Genomic DNA, 22,876 nt, shown 5'->3' on the forward strand with positions numbered 1-22,876 from the left:
TTAGAAAAAGGACAAACAACATGACTTTTTCAGTGTAAACATTAAGAACCAAATTCTGCTGTCAGTCACACCTATGAAACTGGGGACAGAATTTAGGCTTGAGAACTGAATCATGCTCTCAGCTACATGGGCTCATATTGCTGGATATAAAAGGGGTGGCCAACCTGAGCCCGAGAAAGAGCCAGAAGTTACCAATGTACATTGCCAAAGAGCCACAGTAATACATCAGCAGCCCCCCATCAGCTCTTCCCCTCCCAGCGCCTCCTGCCCATCGGCAGCCCAGCTGATCAGCGCCTCCTCCTCCCAATCAGCTGTTTCATGGCATGCAGGAGGCTCTGGGGAGGAGCATGGGCATGACAGGCTCAGGGGAGGGGGCGGGAAGGGGTGGAGAGGGGAAAGGTCCTATGGCAGAGCCAGGGGTTGAGCAGTGAGCACCCCCTGGCACTTTGGAAAGTTGGCACCTATAGCTCCAGCCCCGGAGTCGGTGCCTATACAAGGAGCTGCATTTTAACTTCTGAAGAGCCACATGTGGTTCCGGAGCCACAGGTTGGCCACCCCTAGGATATAGTATAAAAATAGTTACTGATGATGCATGTAAACCAGATGACAGCAAGAACTAAGGAGAAAAATTGTGCTCTAATGGGGTTCCATTGCTACAGCTACAAGTAGAATTTGGCCTGACATACAGTAATAAATGCCTGCAAATGTGGAGACAGCTGTAAATTAATATAATTTATAGCCAAATAATCATTTGGGGTCCAAGTCTGCTACCCACACTCATGAGTAGTAGTACTGTGCTCAGTCAGTGTTCCCCCTGAAATTACTCAGAGTAAGGTACAACACAATGCAATGACAGCAGAATCAGACACTTGATTAAAATGTTTTTTTTACAACCAGTCCATTCTCTCCATTTCAAAACCTTCAACATGTGACCTGGCTGTGACTACCTGAATTTGCAAGAGAGCTTGAAACAATAAATATGAGATCTGAACTACCCTGTTGAGTTCAGTGTGTGCTAATTCAGATGTCAATGATGATACTTTATACCTCAACATTAACAGCTGTACTGTTCATCTAAGCATGAAAGAAAGGAGTATTCTATAAGAGAAGATTGCATAGATCTTCCTGACTGACTGCTCATGTTGGTGCTGAAGTTGGGTGTGATTGGTTTAATTTTCTTTCTTTCAAGAGTTTGGGAAACTGTCCAGCCTATTAGCAGGCACACTGTCCTTTCTATGTTTTATACTGTACCTCAAGGTCACTTGAAAAGTTACAATGCTTAATTGTGGACCTTAAATTTGATTCGGGGCAGAATGTCTTTGCGTCATGCTCAGGTTTTCTCTCTCTTCCAGATCAATGCAAATAGCTCTTTTCTTCTACCTCTTCAAGGGCATATAAGCTTAACTTTCTTGTGACATCTCACTCGTGATATTTTAATAATAATAACAACAATATTTTACACTTATAGGGCACTTCCAATCTGAGAATTTCAAGCACTTTACAGACAGTAACGCATTAAACCTCAAAATACTCTGTGGAGACCATATCCCTGGCCCACTCCAGTGAGGGGTGGCAGGCATGCCAGTCAGACGTCCAAGCGAGGTCTTGGCCACTTTTAGCCGATTCCCGCGGCTGTGTTACGAGAGCCGGGGCCACCTGACTCAGTGGTGTCCCGACAAAAAAAGTAACCCGCGGAAAGGCCCAATGCCAGGGTGAAAGGCGCATCAAGGCACAATCCAATGGGGGGGTGGCGGGGGGCAACGCAGCAACCGCAGCAGGGTGGGACGTGGAAGTTGTTTTGCCCCACGTCACAGCCCGGCGGCGGCGCGGGAGGGGAAGGTCTCGCGGGGTGGGGGCGGGACGCAGCACGTCAGCACCGGCCCCTCTCTGCGGCCGGTTGGCGGCTTTGTTTTGCGCGGCTCCGGAAGGAGGCGGAGTCGCTCCCCCGGCTGCTGGGCGGGCTCCGCCCCCCGCGCCTGCGCAGTCCCGTCGCGGCCCGGCCGAGCGCGGAAGCGGCGCGGGGGGTGAGGGCGGCCGGGGGCCGCGGAGCGGAGCGGGATGCTGAACGTCCCAGCGCAGGCCTTCCCCGCGTCCGGCTCCCAGCAGCGGGCAGCGGCGGCGGGGGGGCGCAGCAAGGTACGGGGCCGGGCTGGCAGGGGGGCTGGCCTCGTCTTTCCCGGCGGTGGCGGGGCGCTGCCTACAGGGGGCGTTGCGCAGACCGGGCTGTGGAGCCTGGGCAGCGCCGCCGGAGGCGTGTGTCGCTCGGCTCTGCCCGGGGCCGGTGAAGCGCCGCGGAGGCCTCACAGCAGCCGGGCAGGGAGCAGCCAAGCGGCGCCGGGGCGCTGTGTGTGCCCTCGAGCCGGGCCCGGAGTAGTGGGCAGGCGGGGGCTGCCCCCGCTCTCCCCGGGGGCCTGGGCTGCCGCCCTGCCTCGTGTTTGGAACCAGCTGTGTCCTCCCATCGGGGCCCTGGGGATCGGGCACCTCTCGCCTGGTCACCCGCTTCACTTCTGTAGAGTGGGGGAAGCCTGCGGGGTGCGGATCAGTTCCTCTAAATGCGAAACGCCAGAGCTGTCGTGCAGCGTTACTGTCAGGGGCTGGCAAGAACAGCTCACGGATTTCCAAAAGGAAAGTAGAAAGAAAAGGAGGACTTGTGGCACCTTAGAGACTAACCAATTTATTTGAGCAGAAGCTCTCGTGAGCTACAGCTCACTTCATCGGATGCATTCAGTGGAAAATACAGTGGGAATGCATCCGATGAAGTGAGCTGTAGCTCACCAGAGCTTCTGCTCAAATAAATTGGTTAGTCTCTAAGGTGCCACAAGTACTCCTTTTCTTTTTGCGAATACAGACTAACACGGCTGCTACTCTGAAACCTGACAAAAGGAAAGTGGCAGTTATGGATGTGCAGCAGGGAAAACCTTTGCTTAATGAAATGTGGTATAATTGGTCTATGGGACTCATTGCCACAAGATATCAATTCCATGAGTATAGCAGGATTTGGCATCTTATACATAATGAAGATAAGGAGTACTTGTGGCACCTTAGAGACTAACCAATTTATTTGAGCATGAGCTTTCGTGAGCTACAGCTCACTTCATCAGATGTTTACCGTGGAAACTGCAGCAGACTTTATATACACACAGAGAATATGAAACAATACCTCCTCCCACCCCACTGTCCTGCTGGTAATAGCTTATCTAAAATGATCAACAGGTGGGCCATTTCCAGCACAAATCCAGGTTTTCTCACCCTCCACCCCCCCACACAAATTCACTCTCCTGCTGGTGCTAGCCCATCCAAAGTGACAACTCTTTACATAATCAAGTCGGGCTATTTCCTGCATAGATCAAGGTTTTCTCACATTCCCCCCACCCCCATACACACACAAACTCACTCTCCTGCTGGTAATAGCTCATCTAAACTGACCACTCTCCAAGTTTAAATCCAAGTTAAACCAGAACATCTGGGGGGGGGGGTAGGAAAAAACCAGAGGAAACAGGCTACCTTGCATAATGACTTAGCCACTCCCAGTCTCTATTTAAGCCTAAATTAATAGTATCCAATTTGCAAATGAATTCCAATTCAGCAGTTTCTCGCTGGAGTCTGGATTTGAAGTTTTTTTGTTTTAAGATAGCGACCTTCATGTCTGTGATTGCGTGACCAGAGAGATTGAAGTGTTCTCCGACTGGTTTATGAATGTTATAATTCTTGACATCTGATTTGTGTCCATTTATTCTTTTACGTAGAGACTGTCCAGTTTGACCAATGTACATGGCAGAGGGGCATTGCTGGCACATGATGGCATATATCACATTGGTGGATGTGCAGGTGAACGAGCCTCTGATAGTGTGGCTGATGTTATTAGGCCCTGTGATGGTGTCCCCTGAATAGATATGTGGGCACAATTGGCAACGGGCTTTGTTGCAAGGAAAAGTTCCTGGGTTAGTGGTTCTGTTGTGTGGTATGTGGTTGTTGGTGAGTATTTGCTTCAGGTTGCGGGGCTGTCTGTAGGCAAGGACTGGCCTGTCTCCCAAGACTTGTGAGAGTGTTGGGTCATCCTTTAGGATAGGTTGTAGATCCTTAATAATGTGTTGGAGGGGTTTTAGTTGGGGGCTGAAGGTGACCGCTAGTGGCGTTCTGTTATTTTCTTTGTTAGGCCTGTCCTGTAGTAGGTAACTTCTGGGAACTCTTCTGGCTCTATCAATCTGTCTCTTTACTTCTGCAGGTGGGTATTGTAGTTGTAAGAAAGCTTGACATAGATCTTGTAGGTGTTTGTCTCTGTCTGAGGGGTTGGAGCAAATGCGGTTGTATCGCAGAGCTTGGCTGTAGACGATGGATCGTGTGGTGTGGTCAGGGTGAAAGCTGGAGGCATGCAGGTAGGAATAGCGGTCAGTAGGTTTCCGGTATAGGGTGGTGTTTATGTGGCCATTGTTTATTAGCACTGTAGTGTCCAGGAAGTGGATCTCTTGTGTGGACTGGACCAGGCTGAGGTTGGTGGTGGGATGGAAATTGTTGAAATCATGGTGGAATTCCTCAAGGGCTTCTTTTCCATGGGTCCAGATGATGAAGATGTCATCAATATAGCGCAAGTAGAGTAAGGGCTTTAGGGGACGAGAGCTGAGGAAGCGTTGTTCTAAATCAGCCATAAAAATGTTGGCATACTGTGGGGCCATGCGGGTACCCATAGCAGTGCCGCTGATCTGAAGGTATACATTGTCCCCAAATGTGAAATAGTTATGGGTAAGGACAAAGTCACAAAGTTCAGCCACCAGGTTAGCCGTGACATTATCGGGGATAGTGTTCTTGACGGCTTGTAGTCCATCTTTGTGTGGAATGTTGGTGTAGAGGGCTTCTACATCCATAGTAGCCAGGATGGTGTTATCAGGAAGATCACCGATGGATTGAAGTTTCCTCAGGAAGTCAGTGGTGTCTCGAAGGTAGCTGGGAGTGCTGGTAGCGTAGGGCCTGAGGAGGGAGTCTACATAGCCAGACAATCCTGCTGTCAGGGTGCCAATGCCTGAGATGATGGGGCGCCCAGGATTTCCAGGTTTATGGATCTTGGGTAGTAGATAGAATATCCCAGGTCGGGGTTCCAGGGGTGTGTCTGTGCGGATTTGATCTTGTGCTTTTTCAGGAAGTTTCTTGAGCAAATGCTGTAGTTGCTTTTGGTAACTCTCAGTGGGATCATAGGGTAATGGCTTGTAGAAACTCGTGTTGGAGAGCTGCCGAGCAGCCTCTTGTTCATATTCCGACCTATTCATGATGACAACAGCACCTCCTTTGTCAGCCTTTTTTATTATGATGTCAGAGTTGTTTCTGAGGCTGTGGATGGCATTGCGTTCCGCATGGCTGAGGTTATGGGGCAAGTGATGCTGCTTTTCCACAATTTCAGCCCGTGCACGTCGGCGGAAGCACTCTATGTAGAAGTCCAGTCTGCTGTTTCGACCTTCAGGAGGAGTCCATCTAGAATCCCTCTTTCTGTAGTGTTGGCAGGGAGACCTCTGTGGATTAGAATGTTGTTCAGAGGTATTTTGGAAATATTCCTTGAGACGGAGACGTCGAAAATAGGATTCTAGGTCACCACAGAACTGTATCATGTTCGTGGGGGTGGAGGGGCAGAAGGAGAGGCCCCGAGATAGAACAGCTGCTTCTGCTGGGCTGAGAGTATAGTTGGATAGGTTAACAATATTGCTAGGTGGGGTGAGGGAACCATTGCTGTGGCCCCTTGTAGCATGTAGTAGTTTAGAAAGTTTAGTGTCTTTTTTCTTTTGTAGAGAAGCAAAGTGTGCGTTGTAAATGGCTTGTCTAGTTTTAGTAAAATCCAGCCACGAGGAAGTTTGTGTGGAAGGTTGGCTCTTTATGAGAGTATCCATTTTTGAGAGCTCATTCTTAATCTTTCCCTGTTTGCTGTAGAGGATCTTGATCAGGTGATTCCGCAGTTTCTTTGAGAGCGTGAGGCACAAGCTGTCAGCATAGTCTGTGTGGTATGTAGATTGTAATGGATTTTTGACCTTCAGTCCTTTTGGTACGATGTCCATCTGTTTGCATTTGGAAAGGAAGATGATGTCTGTCTGTATCTGTACAAGTTTCTTCATGCAGTTGATAGATTTCCACTCCATACGGCTAAATGCAGTGCCTTGCATAATGACAGGTTTCAGAGGAACAGCCGTGTTAGTCTGTATTCGCAAAAAGAAAAGGAGTACTTGTGGCACCTTAGAGACTAACCAATTTATTTGAGCATGAGCTTTCGTGAGCTACAGCTCACTTCATCAGATGTTTACCGTGGAAACTGCAGCAGACTTTATATACACACAGAGAATATGAAACAATACCTCCTCCCACCCCACTGTCCTGCTGGTAATAGCTTATCTAAAATGATCAACAGGTGGGCCATTTCCAGCACAAATTCAGGTTTTCTCACCCTCCACCCCCCCACACAAATTCACTCTCCTGCTGGTGCTAGCCCATCCAAAGTGACAACTCTTTACATAATCAAGTCGGGCTATTTCCTGCATAGATCAAGGTTTTCTCACATCCCCCCCACCCCCATACACACACAAACTCACTCTCCTGCTGGTAATAGCTCATCTAAACTGACCACTCTCCAAGTTTAAATCCAAGTTAAACCAGAACATCGGGGGGGGGGGGTAGGAAAAAACAAGAGGAAGATAGTCCACAATTACACTGTTTTATTTTTAATAATTTTATAAGGTTAAAGGGTTTATGTCCTTGCGTTTCAGGGCTGAAGCTAAGGAGGACACTTGCCCTGTGGGCTGACTATTTTATAATTGCCCATGTGAAGGTTCTTGCACTTTCCTTTGAAGCATCTGGTACTGGTGACTGTCAGAGTGCAGGACTAGATAGATTGCCAGTCTGATGGCAATTCCAGTGTTAACCATAACCTATATGTATTATTTTTTGTTAGTTTTATGTATTAAATCTAAACTTACATGTAGTATTTGTCAAGGTATATGCTATAAAATTATCTTCTGGGATTTCCTGATTTAATTTTTTTACTTTAATGTTGCATGAATGCTTTTTTTCTTCTTTAATTTTATGTAATTTGCAAGTATTGGTGGAACCATTGTGCTGGATGCTGTACAAACATTTGAGAACATGCATTCACTGTCCTTAGGAGCTTATGCTTGCTTGTTGCATTTTTGTTTCAAGTTTGTTACACTCTAATAATAGCAAAGGGGTAGGAAAGACATGGGTGGTAGCAATAAGACCAGATAGCTACATAGGTTAGGTATCTGCACAGCCTTATGGTTCCAGATAACTCATATTTCTCTTTAGAGAAAGAAGACCCTTACCAGTTCCTTGTTAGATTTTCTAGGTTATCTCAGTATTTATAAAGTATAACTCTTCCACTGATGTTAACAGCACATTTTGCAGCTCAAACTCTACATGAGGATGTTTATATCCAGTAAAGCTCTTCTGTTTAGGTTCCTAAATAAGTTGGGCCTGGCTTTCAAAAGCCCTGAGGACACTTGACTCCTGTTGGCTTCAATAGGAGCAGGGTGTGCGCAGCGTTTTTAAAATAAGGCTCAATTTATTTAGGAGCCTAACTTATAGGCATCTGCTGTGTGAAAATTTTGACCATGTCAAATTTTAAATTCTGATTCCTTATGCAATATTCTCCAGTCCTCTCTTTTTCTCCATCTTCTCTTCTGTACCTTCACATGCTTTTTCACCTCTTTTGCCATATGTAGGGCTTGAAAATTAGATCAGTGGTTTAAACCTGCTAGGCACAGATTAGTATTAAAGGTGTTAAAGATCAATGCCCAGGTGAGATGCCATCCGCACCTCCAACTTTTGGGAAAGGGAAGGTCCTGCTAGGATGGTGTCCCTGGATCTTTTGGCTTTCTTTTTGGTCAGTCAATGACCAGTAAACTTGGAGATGTTTTCTCTGGGTGCTTGAATAGAGGAGGAATAGGTGTATCTATCTCTTCTTGAGCCTCTTAGCTGCTATGCAGTTTGGTGGAGATTCTTCTGTCTGATTGATGTGAAGTGTGTGTTTGTAATACTCTCTCTCCCTAAACTGTATTCTTGACTCCCTTCTTTCTGTGAATAGCTCTATTTCTTTTGCTATTCATAGACTTCCCAGCCAGCAGCAGAATGAAGCTGGTGTGACTCTTCACTACTGCAGTGAAGATTTGGTGTCTGAAGTTCAGTTTGTTGTGGACAAATATCTTCCCAGTGGGTGCTCATGTTGGCAGTTGAAGGGCAAGGAGAGAGTGGAGAATGCCACTTGCCTTGAGTGAGTAGGTAGCTGTCCTAAGTAGTTTCTCTTTGGTCCATGGTGTTCCCAATAGCAGCAAAGAAAACAAACAAGAGTGTCTTCACTCTATCCATACCCTCTTTGTAAAACAAAACAAAGTAGTCTTTTGAATGTGCACTTTTCCAATAAAAGGTATTACCTCACCAACTTTGTCTCACTTTTCCTTTAGCATTTTACAATGTTAGCAAACATTTTACTTTTTAGGTCCCTTTGAAACCAGGCAGAAGTCTTATGGATTGGATTCGACTAACTAAAAGTGGAAAAGACTTAACTGGACTGAAAGGACGATTAATTGACGTGACTGAAGAAGAGCTTGCAAAACATAGTAAAAAAGATGATTGCTGGATATGTATAAGAGGTGGGTTATTCATACAAAAAATACATATAAACAGTGTGACAGTATGTGTGTAATTTCTTCTCATTCATAAGGTGGTAGTTTGGACATTGTTTTACAACTTAGGCCAAATCCACTTTTGGCATAAGTGGATATAGCTCTGTTTAAGTTAAAAGTTGAATTGTTTAAGCCAGGAGTGAAATCTGATTTTCAGTGCACAAATTACAGGGATACCCATTTACCTTATTTCCTCTTCTGCCCACTAACACCATTATAGATTTTTCCTAAACAGAAGACATTAAAAAGGGGCCTTCAAAACAAGAACTGCAGCCATGGTAAATTCCCATGTTGTCAACTGTGACTTGCAAATTGGGAACCCTGGAAGTTGCTTCTTATGGAGCTAATGCATGTTGTGTAGCTGAGCTTCTTGGAAGAGGTGTGCAGCTTGAACAGTAGTATCAGAATGCTTTGTGCTTATGAAACTATAAAGCCTCCCTGGCTCTTGACAGGGTGTGTTCAGGTACTCCCTTGCTATAACTTTTTAGTGAGATTTGGTGTGTGCTTGTTTTCAACTCAGCCATTGTGTTGAGGTGAGACCATGTCCCTTCCAAGGTCAGTCTATGCTAGCTGGTCCCTGTTGGAGTGTTTGTCACTATACTTTTGCATACCCCACTTGGTGGGTGTTCCATATGGAAAACTTTTTCTCCACTCTCGCTTCCCTCTAAAGCACGCTCAGAGCTGAGCATATTTTAGTCCTGTCATATATTTGTATATTAAAATGACAGAATGCAGTTTCTTAAATGGGATCAAACTAAAACCAATATGAAACAGCAAGATCAATATAAAAAAGTTGGCAAAAGTATGAAAGTCAAAATGCTGACATGCAGACTATCTTTACCCTGTCAGAGTTCAAAAAACACCAACAGATGAAGGAGCATTAGTAATTTTATTATTTATTTATTAATTTATTAATTAATATTATTGTCTTAGAATATCATGTAAGTTTAAAAAAATTTAAAGGGAGAAGTAAGCATGTGTGTAAGCACATTCGTATCCTTAGGTCTTCAGTTTAATAATGCAAATTACAGTTGTTTACATTTAGCTGTAGCAGATGTCTGTGGCAACAATTTTTTTTTAAATGACTTCTACTGAATCTGAGATCAAACATTCCAGTAAAAGCACCCCATCTTTCTTTGTAGTAATTAAAATAAATGTATTGTGAAAACCAAAGCTCTTGGTATAAGCAGTGTTCTTCTGAATATTTGGTTGCTCGTATGCAGCTCAGTGGTTAGCTGAGAATAACATATTGAGCATGTAGCTGTTTGTATTTCTTTTCCTAACCATTTTTCTCCAAAAATGGCAAAGCATATGTTTGCAGACAGTTTATGAAGATTGAGGTCTATAAAGAATGACTAAACTCATCTAACATAAGTATGATGTGGGGCAGCAGAGCCTTCATAGAAATAGAAATGGGCTAGGAGAGGTTGGAATTGTCCTGGGGTAAAGCACTACTTCCTTGAGAAGAGGAGAAAAAGTGCTTTGTCACAATATCGACTTTTTTTTACTCTTTAAGGAGTATCTTTGATATACTCTGAATGGAGTTTATGCCATTCAGAAGTTTACTGCCACATGCTTGATCTTGGACATACTTGCAAAAGTATAGTCAAAAGAAAGCTTGACTACCACGGTATCTTTTGCATCTCAATCTTCTTCCAGAAGATCCTCTTCCTGTAGTCAATCCAAAACACAGCTGCAAAATCTTTCTTTCCTGCTGTTCTGACAGTCTCTCCCCATTCTGGCTTCCCTTCTCCCAAAACATTCTTTAAGGTTCTCATTTTTACAGAACTCGATCACACTGCTTCTGCATACACCTCTGCCTTTATTTCCTCCTACAATCCCACCCATTCTTTATGCTCTAAGGCTTTTTTTTTAACTAAACATCTCCCTGGCATTTTTCAGACTCTCTCCTCATCCCCAAGCCTAAATACTCTAAGAAACTTTTAAACACCCTTACTGCTTGAAACACTCAGGCTATATTGTCCTGTTTTGTATCAAATGTACTTTTGATAATAAATTCCTCCAGGAATGGTCTTATTACAGTAGAACTTCAGAGTTACGGACACCTTGGGAATGGAGGTTGTTTGTAACTCTGAAGTGCTCCGTAAATCTGAAGAAGAGGTATGAACTTCGGCCACAGGTGGGGAGGGAGGATGTTGGGGCTGCAGCCGCAGGGTGGGGGGCATCGGGGCTTCTGACCCTCAGGGTGGTGGGGCTCCGGGCTGGGGGATCAGGGTTTCTGCTCCGCGGGAGCACTAGGGCTCAGGACTTCAGACCTGGGGGGAGTGCTGAGGCTTGGGGCTTCAGCCCTGCAGCTCCATTCCCAGTTTCAGCCTCACTGACGATGCTGTAGCTCATGGCTTCAGCCCCACAGGGGGCTGCTGAGGTTCGGGGCTTCAGCCTCCCTGCTCCGTTTCAGCCTTGTGGGGGGCACCAGGGCTCCCCATGGCTCTGCTTCCAGTTTCAGCGGGGGATGCTGGGGCTCAGGGCTTTAGCTACAGGGGGAGCGCTGGGATTGAAACCAGGCCCCCGTGTAGCTAAAGCCCTGAGCCCCAGCGCCCCCCGTGGGGCTGAAGCCAGGAACGGAGCTGCGGGGCTGAAGCGCTGAGCCCCAGTGCTCCCCACAGTGCTTCCGAGGATTCAGAAGCCCCAAGGCCTCCCGCTCCCAGTGGCTGAAGCCCTGAGCTCCTGAGGCAGTACATATTTGCTGGGTTGGTGGTTTGGTTTTGTTTGTCTCCACTGCTGCCTGATTGATTACTTCCAGGTCCACATGGCTAAGGCTGCGATTTAGTGCAGAATCTGGTCGGACAGATATGAGATTGAATGGGGGGGGGTCAAACTGGGGGCTGAGCGGTGGCTTTGTGAGTCTGTCAAACTGAATGTAGCAGCAGCATAAGAATGGCCATACTGGGTCAGACCAAAGGTCCATCCAGCCAGTATCCTGTCTGCCGACAGTGGCCAATGCCAGGTGCCCCAGAGGGAGTGAATCTAACAGATAATGATCAAGTGATCTCTCTCCTGCCATCCATCTCCACCCTCTGACAAACAGAGGCTAGGGACACCATTCCTTACCCATCCTGGCTAATAGCCATTAATGGACTTAACCTCCATGAATTTATCCAGTTCTCTTTTAAACCCTGTTATAGTCCTAGCCTTCCCAACCTCCTCAGGCAAGGAGTTCCACAGGTTGACTGTGCGCTGAGTGAAGAAGAACTTCCTTTTATTTGTTTTAAACCTGCTGCTCGTTAATTTCATTGGTGGCCCCTAGTTTTTATATTATGGGAACAAATAAATAACTTTTCCTTATTCACTTTCTCCACACCACTCATGATTTTATTTACCTCTATCATATCTCCTTAGTCTCCTCTTGTTCAAGCTGAAAAGTCCAAGTCTCTTTAATCTCCCCTCATATGGGACCCATTCCAAAACCCAAATCATTTTAGTTGCCCTTTTCTGAACCTTTTCCGATGCCAGTATATCTTTTTTGAGATGAGATGTAAGCAGTATTCAAGATGGGGGCGTACCTTGGATTTATATAAGGGCAATAAGATATTCTCCGTCTTATTATCTATCCCTTTTTTAATGATTCCTAACATCCCGTTTGGTTTTTTGACTGCCGCTGCACTGCGTGGACGTCTTCAGAGAACTATCCATGATAACTCCAAGATCTTTCTCCTGATTAGTTGTAGCTAAATTAGCCCCGGTCATATTGTATGTATAGTTGGGGTTATTTTTTCCAATGTGCATTCCTTTACATTTATCCACATTAAATTTCATTTGCCATTTTGTTGCCCAATCACTTAGTTTTGTGAGATCTTTTTGAAGTTCTTCACAGTCTGCTTTGGTCATAACTATCTTGAGCAGTTTAGTATCATCTGCAAACTTTACCACCTCGCTGTTTACCCCTTTCTCATTTATGAATAAGTTGAATAGGATTGGTCCTAGGACTGGTTAAATAGTAAACTTTTAACCACACACCTAGTTACCCCTCTCCATTCTGAAAGTTTACCATTTATTCCTACCCTTTGTTCCCTGTCTTTTAACCAGTTCTCAATCCATGAAAGGATCTTCCCTCTCATCCCATGACAACTTAATTTACATAAGAGCCATTGGTGAGGGACCTTGTCAAAGGCTTTCTGGAAATCTAAGTACACTATGTCCACTGGATCCCCCTTGTCCACATGTGTGTTGACCCCCTCAAAGAACTATAATAGATTAGTGAGACATGATCTCCCTTTACAGAAACCATGTTGACTTTTGCGCAACAATTTATGTTCTATGTGTCAGACAAATTTATTCTTTACTATTGTTGCAACTAATCTGCCTGGTACTGAGGTTAGACTTACCGGTCTGTAATTGCCAGGATCACCTCTAGAGCCCTTCTTAAATATTGGTTTCAGAGTAACAGCTGTGTTAGTCTGTATCCGCAAAAAGAGCAGGAGTACTTGTGGCACCTTAGAGACTGTTACATTAGCTATCTTCCAGTCATTGGGTACAGTAGCTGATTTGAAGGACAGGTTACAAGCCATAGTTAATAGTTCCGCAATTTCACATTTGAGTTCTTTCAGAACTCTTGGGTGAATGCCATCTGGTCCCGGTGACTTGTTACTGTTAACAATAGCTCACCTTACCTGATTACTCCCGTTACAGTGTGTATGGTAACACCCATTGTTTCATGTTCTCTGTGTATATAAATCTCCCCACTGTATTTTCCACTGAATGCATCCGATGAAGTGAGCTGTAGCTCATGAAAGCTTATGCTCAAATAAATTTGTTAGTCTCTAAGGTGTCACAAGTCCTCCTTTTCTTGTTACTGTTAAGTTTCTCAATTAATTCCAAAACCTCCTCTAGTGACTCTTCAGTCTGTGACAATTCCTCAGATTTGTCACTTACAAAAGATGGCTCAGGTTTGAGAATCTCCCTAACATCCTCAGCTGTGAAGACTGAAGCAAAGAATTCATTTAGTTTCTCTGTGATGACGTTATCGTCTTTAAGTACTCCTTTTGCATCTAGCTCATAATAATAATGTCCTAATAATCTGGGTTTTCACTGACTAAATGTCCTCCTCATATGCAGTATTCACTACTGCACACTAGATGGTGTAGTTAGCAAATCCAGCAGAAAAATCATCTTTTATAATCTTGCAAATATCAAGGTATATGTTCTGCATTTTCATTGTTCACCCATTTCACTTATATCAGTTTTCTTAATCTTATTGAAGTTACAATTTTATCAAACTATCCACAGGCAGCGTTCTGTTTTTCTATATATATTTTAGGCAAGAAGCATCCACAGTCTGCAGACTTCTGGACATATTGTCACTGAAATTGATAGTAAAAACAAAGCAAAGTATAAAATACTAAACACTGTGAATAGTAATATGGTTGGTACTCGAGGGAGGGAGCTTTTTTTCCCCCCTTGACATACACTGATTTGCACACAGCAGAAGAAATGTAATTTAAGTTAGGAACCAGTAATATGGGCATGTGTACTTAATACTTCATAATATTTTGCTTTTATATATAGCAACTGTGGGAGATGTAAAGAAAGAAGCCAGTTTAGAGAGAATCTCTTATTGGTGGGTGGGGGGAGATTTTAAAACAGGGGTTCTCAAACTGGGGGTTGGGACCCCTCAGAAGATCACGAGGTTATTACATGGGGGGTCGCGAGCTATCAGCCTCCACCCCAAACCCCGCTTTGCCTCCAGCATTTATAATGGTGTTCTATTTAAAACTCTTTTTTATATATTTATGTGGGGGGGGGAGGGGAGGTCTCACACTCAGGTTTGCTATGTGAAACGGGTCACCAGTACAAAAGTTTTTGAGAACCACTGATTTAAAAGAAGAAATCCTTTAAAATGGACAGGATGTCATATTGCTGAGGGCATGAAGACGGTCAGTTTGTTTTGTTTTTTTTAAGCTTAGAAAAGTTAAATTCTGAGTAAAGGTATCTTCCTAGCATTCTTCTAAACTAGGCATATTTTTGGCGCAGAACAAATTTAGTCACTTTAAAATCAGTCATCTGTTGTATCTTGATTTTAAAATGTAGGCTTTAATCCTGCCAAGACTTGAGCAGTTGACTAACCTTAAACATGAAAGTAGACCCATTGATTTCACTTGGACAACTCATGCTTAAGTCTTTGCAGGACTGGGATTTTAGGCTGCTTGATAATACTTCATTTAATTAAACAAAATAGCTGTTGTATGACATGTAGGGATATGGAATTTTCTAGTCTGCTTCATTTTAACGTTTTTCTCCTTGTTTATTTTTGCATTACTGAGGATTGACGTATAGTGCAGTATTATTTCATAATATCTTTTATGCCAAGATCTCTCTCTGCTGTTTCCCATGACTGAAGAGCATTGAAATACTAACTTATTTGGAGAAAGCAAATTTTAATTTTAAAGTACACATTTTTAATTAGCGAATTCTTTGCTATGATTTATATCTCCATTCTTTGATGCAGGGCTTGTTTATAACGTCACTTCATATATGGAGTATCACCCTGGTGGTGAGGATGAGCTAATGCGAGCGGCAGGAACAGATGGCACAGATCTCTTTGATCAGGTAAGAATACTGTAACACTTTGTTACAAGGTGTTCTGAAAACTGCACATTTTCTGAGTTTCTTAATGCATTCGGTGCATGGGGAGGGGGAAAAAGTTATTAAAACATGTGCAGATCTTAGAGTTCCAATACAGTAAAGCCTGACCATTCTTCCATTTCCACTTTAGTGTTTTAGACTATAGAGTTTGAGTATTTCTCATAGCTAAAGCTCTGAAGAACTAATGAAAATTAAAAATCCTTAGTTTCTCAAATCCTTTTGTATCAGGAAACTTGCTATTTATCTGGTTTGTAGATCTGACTAATTGTGTTCCCACTTTTTCCACTGCATTTAACTTCTTGTCCTTGATTTCAAAGCCTTAGTGATCTTCTATCATGTTTTGCCCCATTTCCTCTTCTCCACCCACTGTGTTGGTTTTGATGCACTGTTTGTCCCGTTGTCCCACAAAGGTTTCCATGCCTTTTTTTTTGTACTAGTCCTTATCATGGAAACTGTCCCAATTCTGGTCTGATAAATCACTGCCTTTTCTTCATTCATAGGACTACTTAAGATTAACTGCTTCTCTGATGCCCACAACAGTTGAGTCAAATAACCTTGTAATTCAGCTATGATAGTGTATATGTACCTAAACTGTATGATCTTATTGTTCTTCTTCTTTTCTGTTCTTTGTTACTCTTACACATCACCTCTAAACTAGTTTTAGCTCTCTGGGGTGGGGGCAATATTTCCTATTTGTCCTTTAAAATACCTAGCACACTGACTTGGGTCATGTAAACATAATAAAAATTTATAGTAAATAACTATTCAAAGAATCCAAGAGTAACTTTAAAGACTGTTGAATCCAAATACTTGCACAGCATGAAATATAGTGTACAAATTACCGTATCTCCCATTTTCCAAGGGTCCAGGAAAGAAAGATGACCAGTTGTCTTCCAGTACAAAAGACAATGAAGCAAAATGGACATTTAAAAAAATTAAACTCTGATTAATTAAAGGTCCTTAGATACGTACTAATACCTTTGTAGCCCTGATGTTCCTGCCTGTGTTGATGAATGTAGCACAGGGGTGGGCAAACACTTTGGTCTGAGGGCCACATCTGAGTATGGAAATCGTATGGCGGCCCATGAATGCTCACGAAATTGGGGTTGGGGAGTGGGAGGGGGCTCCAACTGGGGGTGCAGGCTCTGGGGTGGGGCTAGGAATGAGGAGTTGAGGGTGTGGGAGGGGGCTCCAGGCTGGGGCAGGGGGTTGGGGTGTGAGTGTGTGTGTGAGGGCTCTGGCTGGGGGTGCGGGCTCTGGGGTGTGGTGGGATAAGGGGCTAGGGGTGCGGAAGGTTGCTCCAGGCTGGGACTGAGGGGTTTGAAAGGTGGGAGGGGGATATGGGCTGGGGCAGGAGGTCAGGGGTGCAGGCTCCGGGCGGCACTTACCTCAAGAAGTTCCCGGAAGCAGCGGCATGTCCCCCCTCCGGCTCCTATGCGGAGGCACGACCAGGTTCCCAGCCAATGGGAGCTGCAGGGGCAGTGCTTGGGGCAGGGGCAGCTTACGGAGCCCCCTGACTACCCCTATACATAGGAGCTGGAGTGGGGACATGCCGCTGCTTCTGGGAGCTGCGCAGAGCCAGGACATGCGTGGAGCAGGGCAAGCCCCAGACCCCACTCCTCGGCAGGAGCTTGAGTGCAGGATTAAAACGTCTGATGGACTGGATGTGGCCCGTGGGCCATAGTTTGGCCGCCATGATGTAACATCTCAAAATTTAACAAGTGTGTTTTGAGTCACCAAAATAAAACTGACCTTCATTTTCTCACCGTATAGTTTCTCACATGCAGTCAAAATTATAAATATTCTTAAGCGTATGAAAACTACTCTTTTCCTCCATGCAGGTTCATCGTTGGGTTAATTATGAATCCATGTTGAAGGAATGCCTTGTTGGAAGAATGGCACTCAAACCTGTTGCTGCTACTACAGGTATATTTTATAAAATGGAATATTTTAAAATCAAATACATTCAAAATTAGATTATTTGAAAGTCTTGGGACACCTGAAATGCTCGGGTGGTTTGAGAGTTGTCCCTCTGAAGTGAGGGAGAATATTTAGTTACCCATTTCAGACTTTCCCAAAACCATCTGGCTAAAGATGGAGCTATATTATAAACATAGATTTCTATACCTTGTATCCCTCTTTTTAGCTCCAGTTTGTCAGTCACTGGGAAGCAGGCAGTTCAGACAGGTCATCTTCTCTTTTTATCACAAGATGCTACTTTTGATTTCCCCACATCCTGTGCCAGCTCTGCTGGGTTACTCCCTTTGCATAATCTAGAGCAGTTTGTAAAGCGTCAACTCATTTTCATATGGTATTTCCATTAGATAATGTTTAAAACCCAAAGTGTCAATTATGGGATCACACTTCCTAACATTAAATTTTATTAAGCAGGTTGAATAAGCTAACTACTCAGGTGGTAGTGCACAAGAAAATGTGTTTCCCTACTTGTGCTTTTTTGAGTTAATTCAAGCTTTGAGGCTTGTTTGGTCTTTATATGGAAAAACATATTGGAGATACTACTATTTGTTCTGCTTAAAAAATGCTTGCTTACAGAAATCCAAAACTGATCATTGCTGGATCACTGGATGAGATAAATAAGTTGTTTTAAAAAGTGCTGGTGTGGATTCACAGAGGCTTCAAAGTCAGTTATATTCCTTTTGCCTTCTAGTAATGATCAAGTGGCTAGTAATAGCCCCCACCCCAAAAAATATTGCTGAGCAGCAGGCACTGTTTTTGAGTAGTAAATATGAGAAAAGTGGTATGGAAACAATGACAGAGTTAATATGTAAAACTGATTTTTTTTGTGACTAATTTTTAAGTGGCATTTAATTTACACTTTAAGCAATGAATCTCTCACTTCTAGCTCCTAGTAAGGAATGCTAACAGGCATTGTGATGAGTCCTTACTAGACCTTACTTAAGTTATATCTGTAGGGCCATATTGTTTAACTGACTGTGCTTTATATCTGCACTTACGGAGGAGAAAGCAGGAGACTGTGTTTCAGTGTTGTATGTAGCTAATTCCACTGTATAATTTTGTACTTAAATGCTGGAATATATGAATGAACCAAAAAAACCCAAAACAAAACCAACTTCCAAGCTAATGGAGTTGAGCTGTGACAGATGAGTTGCTGCCACTTACATGAATAATCTTTCCAGAAGTACCACTTACATTAATAACCTTTTCAGAAGTACATTGACATAATTAAAAATAAACCAACCTCAGTGGAATCTATTGAATCAATTACAATCTAAACTTCCCTGCAGTGGGAGGGATGCAGCTGGAACTGACAAGAATTTCAGCCAGTCAGTGGGTGATATACAAACTTTGTTCATCAACCGCATCATAGCTCGCTGTGTTAAACAGCTGTGGCCACTCATCTGTTTGCTCCAGTGCCATTTCTTTCCTGTGTTTGTTTGGCTTTTCTCCTTGCTTACTCCACCATGGCATGCTGAAAGCTTGTCCTTCTTAGCAATATCTGCAACATAGGACTTCACTTTGCAGTGGGCCAGTAGTATGAAAATGACTAACTTGTCTATTTATTTCTTTGAAAGAATAAAATGTTGAATATTTTACTTTAAAATGGATCAAGGTGTATTTGCTGAATGTTTATTGCTACAAGTAAGTAGCATTAACAGATCTGTTTTCCATAATCCACTGCTGTTTTATAATCATATATTAGGGTCTCTGATAAATACCCTTCAGTCAAGGCTATGTTTGACGTTTGAAATATGACAATATTCTTTTTTAAAAGTGAATATAAAATAAAAGCTTTTCAGAAGGAGCAATTTCCTTCAGGGGAAAAAAATCATTTAATGTAGAATTCCATAGCAAAAGGTTACTTTGCTGTTCTCAGCAATTAATAAATTAGCAAGAATAACTTAGGCTTTAAAGTATCTGAAAGTTAATATTAAGTTGAGAAAATTATCTTGCCCAAAACCTTTTCATTGTGAAGTGGGTGATATTTTTCTAGTCTGTTTATAGTTCAGTTGTGATCACAGTTTGATGAGTAATGAAAGTCCTGCTAGCCCTTGGCAGCAAAGGGCAAATATTAAAGTCTGTCCTGGTTTTATCCCAGTTTTCTAGACAATGATAAAATAGACAGCTATTGTGTGTATTACACAGTTCTGAAGGGGTGTTAGAGTACTCGAAGATGGGATAACGTTTAGCATATTAACGAAGGTTGCTCTTTAAAATTAAACACTTATGAACAAATACAGGCTAATGGATTGCAGTTATTCACTGAAATTACTCGATGAATTTTCATGAATAATTCTTTCTGTGTAGCTTGTTTGTGAGCAATTCATGAGGTATTTGAAATCTGATCTGCTTGATCACCTTGGTCTGATTTTGTTCTCTGGCAGAACATCCATTAGAATCAGCTTTCTATTAAAAATGCTCTTGGAAAGGGAAATTAAATTTGCTGTCCACGAATAGCATAAACTTTAAAATTTGCTATTTCCACAGACACACCTGTCATTAAACATGTTTGCTAAAATATTGCTGGAAAGCAAGAACACAGGGTGGAGAGTTAACTAGATTTAAAATGTGAACTAAAATTAGCAGAACACTTTTGCAGTATTTATCCAGCTCTTGAAATTGCTATATTAGCACTAATTTATTAAATTATACTGTAGAATTAGTAAATTCCTTCACTACTTCTCTCTCTCCCATCTTAAAAAAAAAAAAAAAAAGGAAGTAGTACCTATTTGTAGCATATTCTACATAGCAATACATGTAGTATATGTAGTGGTTGTAGAAGAAAATATAGTGTGGCATCCAAGAAACTTGGCTTTAGTATTGGACAGAGGTGGGCAAACTATGGCCGGTGGGCCACATCCGGCCCGCGGGGCCGTCATGCCTGGCCCTTGAGTTTCGGGCCAGGAGGCTCGCCCCTGGCCCCTCCCCTCCTGTTCCCCCTCCCCCGCAGCCTCAGCTCACTGCGCCACTGGCGCCATGCTCTGGGCTGCGAGCTCCTGGGGTAGCGCAGCTGCAGAGCTGCGGCCTGACTCGGTGCTCTGTGCTGCGCAGCTGCCTGTCCTGGTGCAACCGTGCCAACAGCCACCAGTAAGGGGACAAGGGGGGGCAGGGTTGGATAGAGGGCAGGGGAGTTCAGGGGATGGTCAGGGGCTGGGGGTTTGGATGGGGGTCGGGGCGGTCAGAGGGCGGGGAACGGGGGGTTGAATGGGAGCAGTGGTCTGGGAGGGGCAGTCAGGAAGGAGAGTGGGGGTTGGATGGGGCGGCAGGGGGCAGTCAGGGGTGGGGGTTCTGGGGGCTGTCAGGGAGAAGGGGTGGTTGGATGGGGCAGGGGTCCCAGGGGCTGTCACGATGGAGAGGGGAGGTTGGATGGGGCAGGCAGTCCGGGGGGCTGTCAGGGGGCGAGAAGCAGGGGGGGGTTGGATAGGGGGCGGGGGCTGGGCCATGCCTGGCTGTTTAGGAAGGTACAGCCTCCCCTACCCGGCCCTCCATACAATTTCAGAAACCCGATGCGGCCCTCAGGCCAAAAAGTTTGCCCACTTCAGTCTAGGATCTTCAGATGACATTGTGTGCTGTTTTGATCAGTTTCCTTTTGATGGTGAAAAATGGGTGACAGAGGGTAGAGGGTGAATACTCAGACAATGGCTGAACTAATTTGAAAAAATAAAAAACGACAAGTATATCAAGTATAAAAGACTTTGGAAAATCTTGAGTTCATTTGAAATGTTTTAGAGCAATAATGAAGAATGGTCCTAGAAGACAAATTGACAGACTGAGAAACAGAAACATGAATTCCAAACAGGAGTATACTTGTTTTAAAATTGAGCAGTCTGTCTGATATATTTTTTCAAAAAAGCTAACAAATTACCTGATTAAGCCAATTGTATTACCTGTGCTTAGCTACTGTCATGATCAATAGTCGGTATTTCATTTTTCTGAAAAACCAACTAATGATGCTACTACATAGGCTCTTTGGGGATAGTTTTAATACATTGAATATATTAAAAATGGGACTATCAAATACACTTGCCAGTCATCAGCCTGACCCATTTTTATGTTGTATCTCCTTCCCCACTCCCTTTTCAGTTATTTTTCTTTAGACTGTGAACTCTTCAAGACAGACTATCTAACTATATGATTTTACAGTGCCTAACATTCCTTAACTATTACAATATAATTAACATCACCCTTATCGTTGAATCAGTACTGGAATTCTAGGACCAAATTTGTTTTCCAAATGTAAAGATCACACTTTCTACAGATGTCTACATATACTGTTTTTATAAAAGATGGACTGTCTGTCATGATTCAGCAAATATTTGACCAGAACCTACCTGGACCATTTTGTTTTGTATCCTTCACTTGTAAAGCCATTACATTTTTAATATGTCTCTCAAAAAGAAAAGGAGTACTAGTGGCCTCAGTGTATTTTCAACTGAATGCATCCGATGAAGTGAGCTGTAGCTCACGAAAGCTTATGCTCAAATAAATTGGTTAGTCTCTAAGGTGGCACAAGTCCTCCTTTTCTTTTTGCAAATACAGACTAACATGGCTGCTACTCTGAAACCTGTTAATATGTCTCTGTAGCTGTCATGTAGTGAAAATGTAAATGAATAGGGAAAACAGTTGTCTAAGTTTAGCTCACCTAATATTTTCAGGTGAAAAGAGCATTTTTCTACTTGTGCTCAGCAGTGAAATGCTTGTCTTCTAGCTTGTGATGTTGGAATCATATTTCACCCTTAAAAAGATTTAGAATAAGGACTGTAAATTTGAATGTTTAATCCAAATACGTATCTTTATTATAGGCAGCACTATCAACCTGTACTTAACTTGTCTGACACTTCCCATTATAAGATAGTGTTTTCAGTTGTCTATAACTTTGTCAATCTCTAACTGTTTGGGCTAAAACTTCCAATGCTAGGTGTTTGACTCACACTTACATTTTTGAAAGTTTCAGCACAGTTGTTTCTGAGAATTAGAGGAAAAAATACATTGTCTCACATGATAAAAATAAGTTTTTGCAACTATTTTGTTGAGAAGCTCTAGTGCTGCCATGCTGTGGATCAAGGACTTGAAATTTGGCAGGGGAGTCACTCTTGTGGCAGGGATGTGCCTTTTGCTTTTCCCGTGGAAAAACTGCGTGTATGTCCAAGTTAAAGTCTCAAAAAAAATTTGATTCCGTGCATGTTTAGTAGAGCCTTGTTAGTTTGGCAGCAAAATTCTCTGAAGATTCCATCTGTGCTAAATATGCTCCATCCCAGGGCTTTCCCTGCAATTGCCTATGCAACCATAATTCAGTCCCCTTGTGTATCTGCATTATATAAAGTCTTTAAATACACGATCACATATTTTTTTCCACGGGATCTGTCTCAATCAGTACACTGGCAACCTTAATTCTGACATTTTCTAACTTTTGAGGGATTGACTGTGAAACCTTAATTTTCTTCTAAACATAGTGTTTTGCATGCAATATATAAAATAGCATCATTTCATTTTGGCTGTTTTATTTCTTGATCTTTGAGAAATATCGTTCTGGTTAATCTTTTTGAATACTGTGTTGTAACTTGATTCTTGACTCTTATTTACTTTTCCATGACCAGAGCTTTTTTTAGTCAAACATATTT

General features: G+C 43.0%; 1 protein-coding gene across 2 annotated transcripts in view; it reads left to right on the forward strand.

The window, feature by feature from the left end:
- Positions 1–1,993: 1,993 nt before the first annotated feature.
- Positions 1,994–22,876, forward strand: part of CYB5R4 (cytochrome b5 reductase 4) — an 86,865-nt gene continuing 65,982 nt past the window's right edge. For both annotated transcript variants that reach the window (XM_048845117.2, XM_075126561.1), the window contains exons 1-4: positions 1,994–2,136; positions 8,486–8,639; positions 15,139–15,239; positions 17,117–17,201. In XM_048845117.2, coding sequence (XP_048701074.2) covers positions 2,059–2,136; positions 8,486–8,639; positions 15,139–15,239; positions 17,117–17,201 — 418 coding nt within the window. In that variant the 5' untranslated portion in view covers positions 1,994–2,058. The remainder of the gene's footprint in view (positions 2,137–8,485; positions 8,640–15,138; positions 15,240–17,116; positions 17,202–22,876) is intronic.

This window comes from Caretta caretta, chromosome 3, assembly GCF_965140235.1.
Source record: "Caretta caretta isolate rCarCar2 chromosome 3, rCarCar1.hap1, whole genome shotgun sequence".
Classification (NCBI taxonomy): domain Eukaryota; kingdom Metazoa; phylum Chordata; order Testudines; family Cheloniidae; genus Caretta; species Caretta caretta.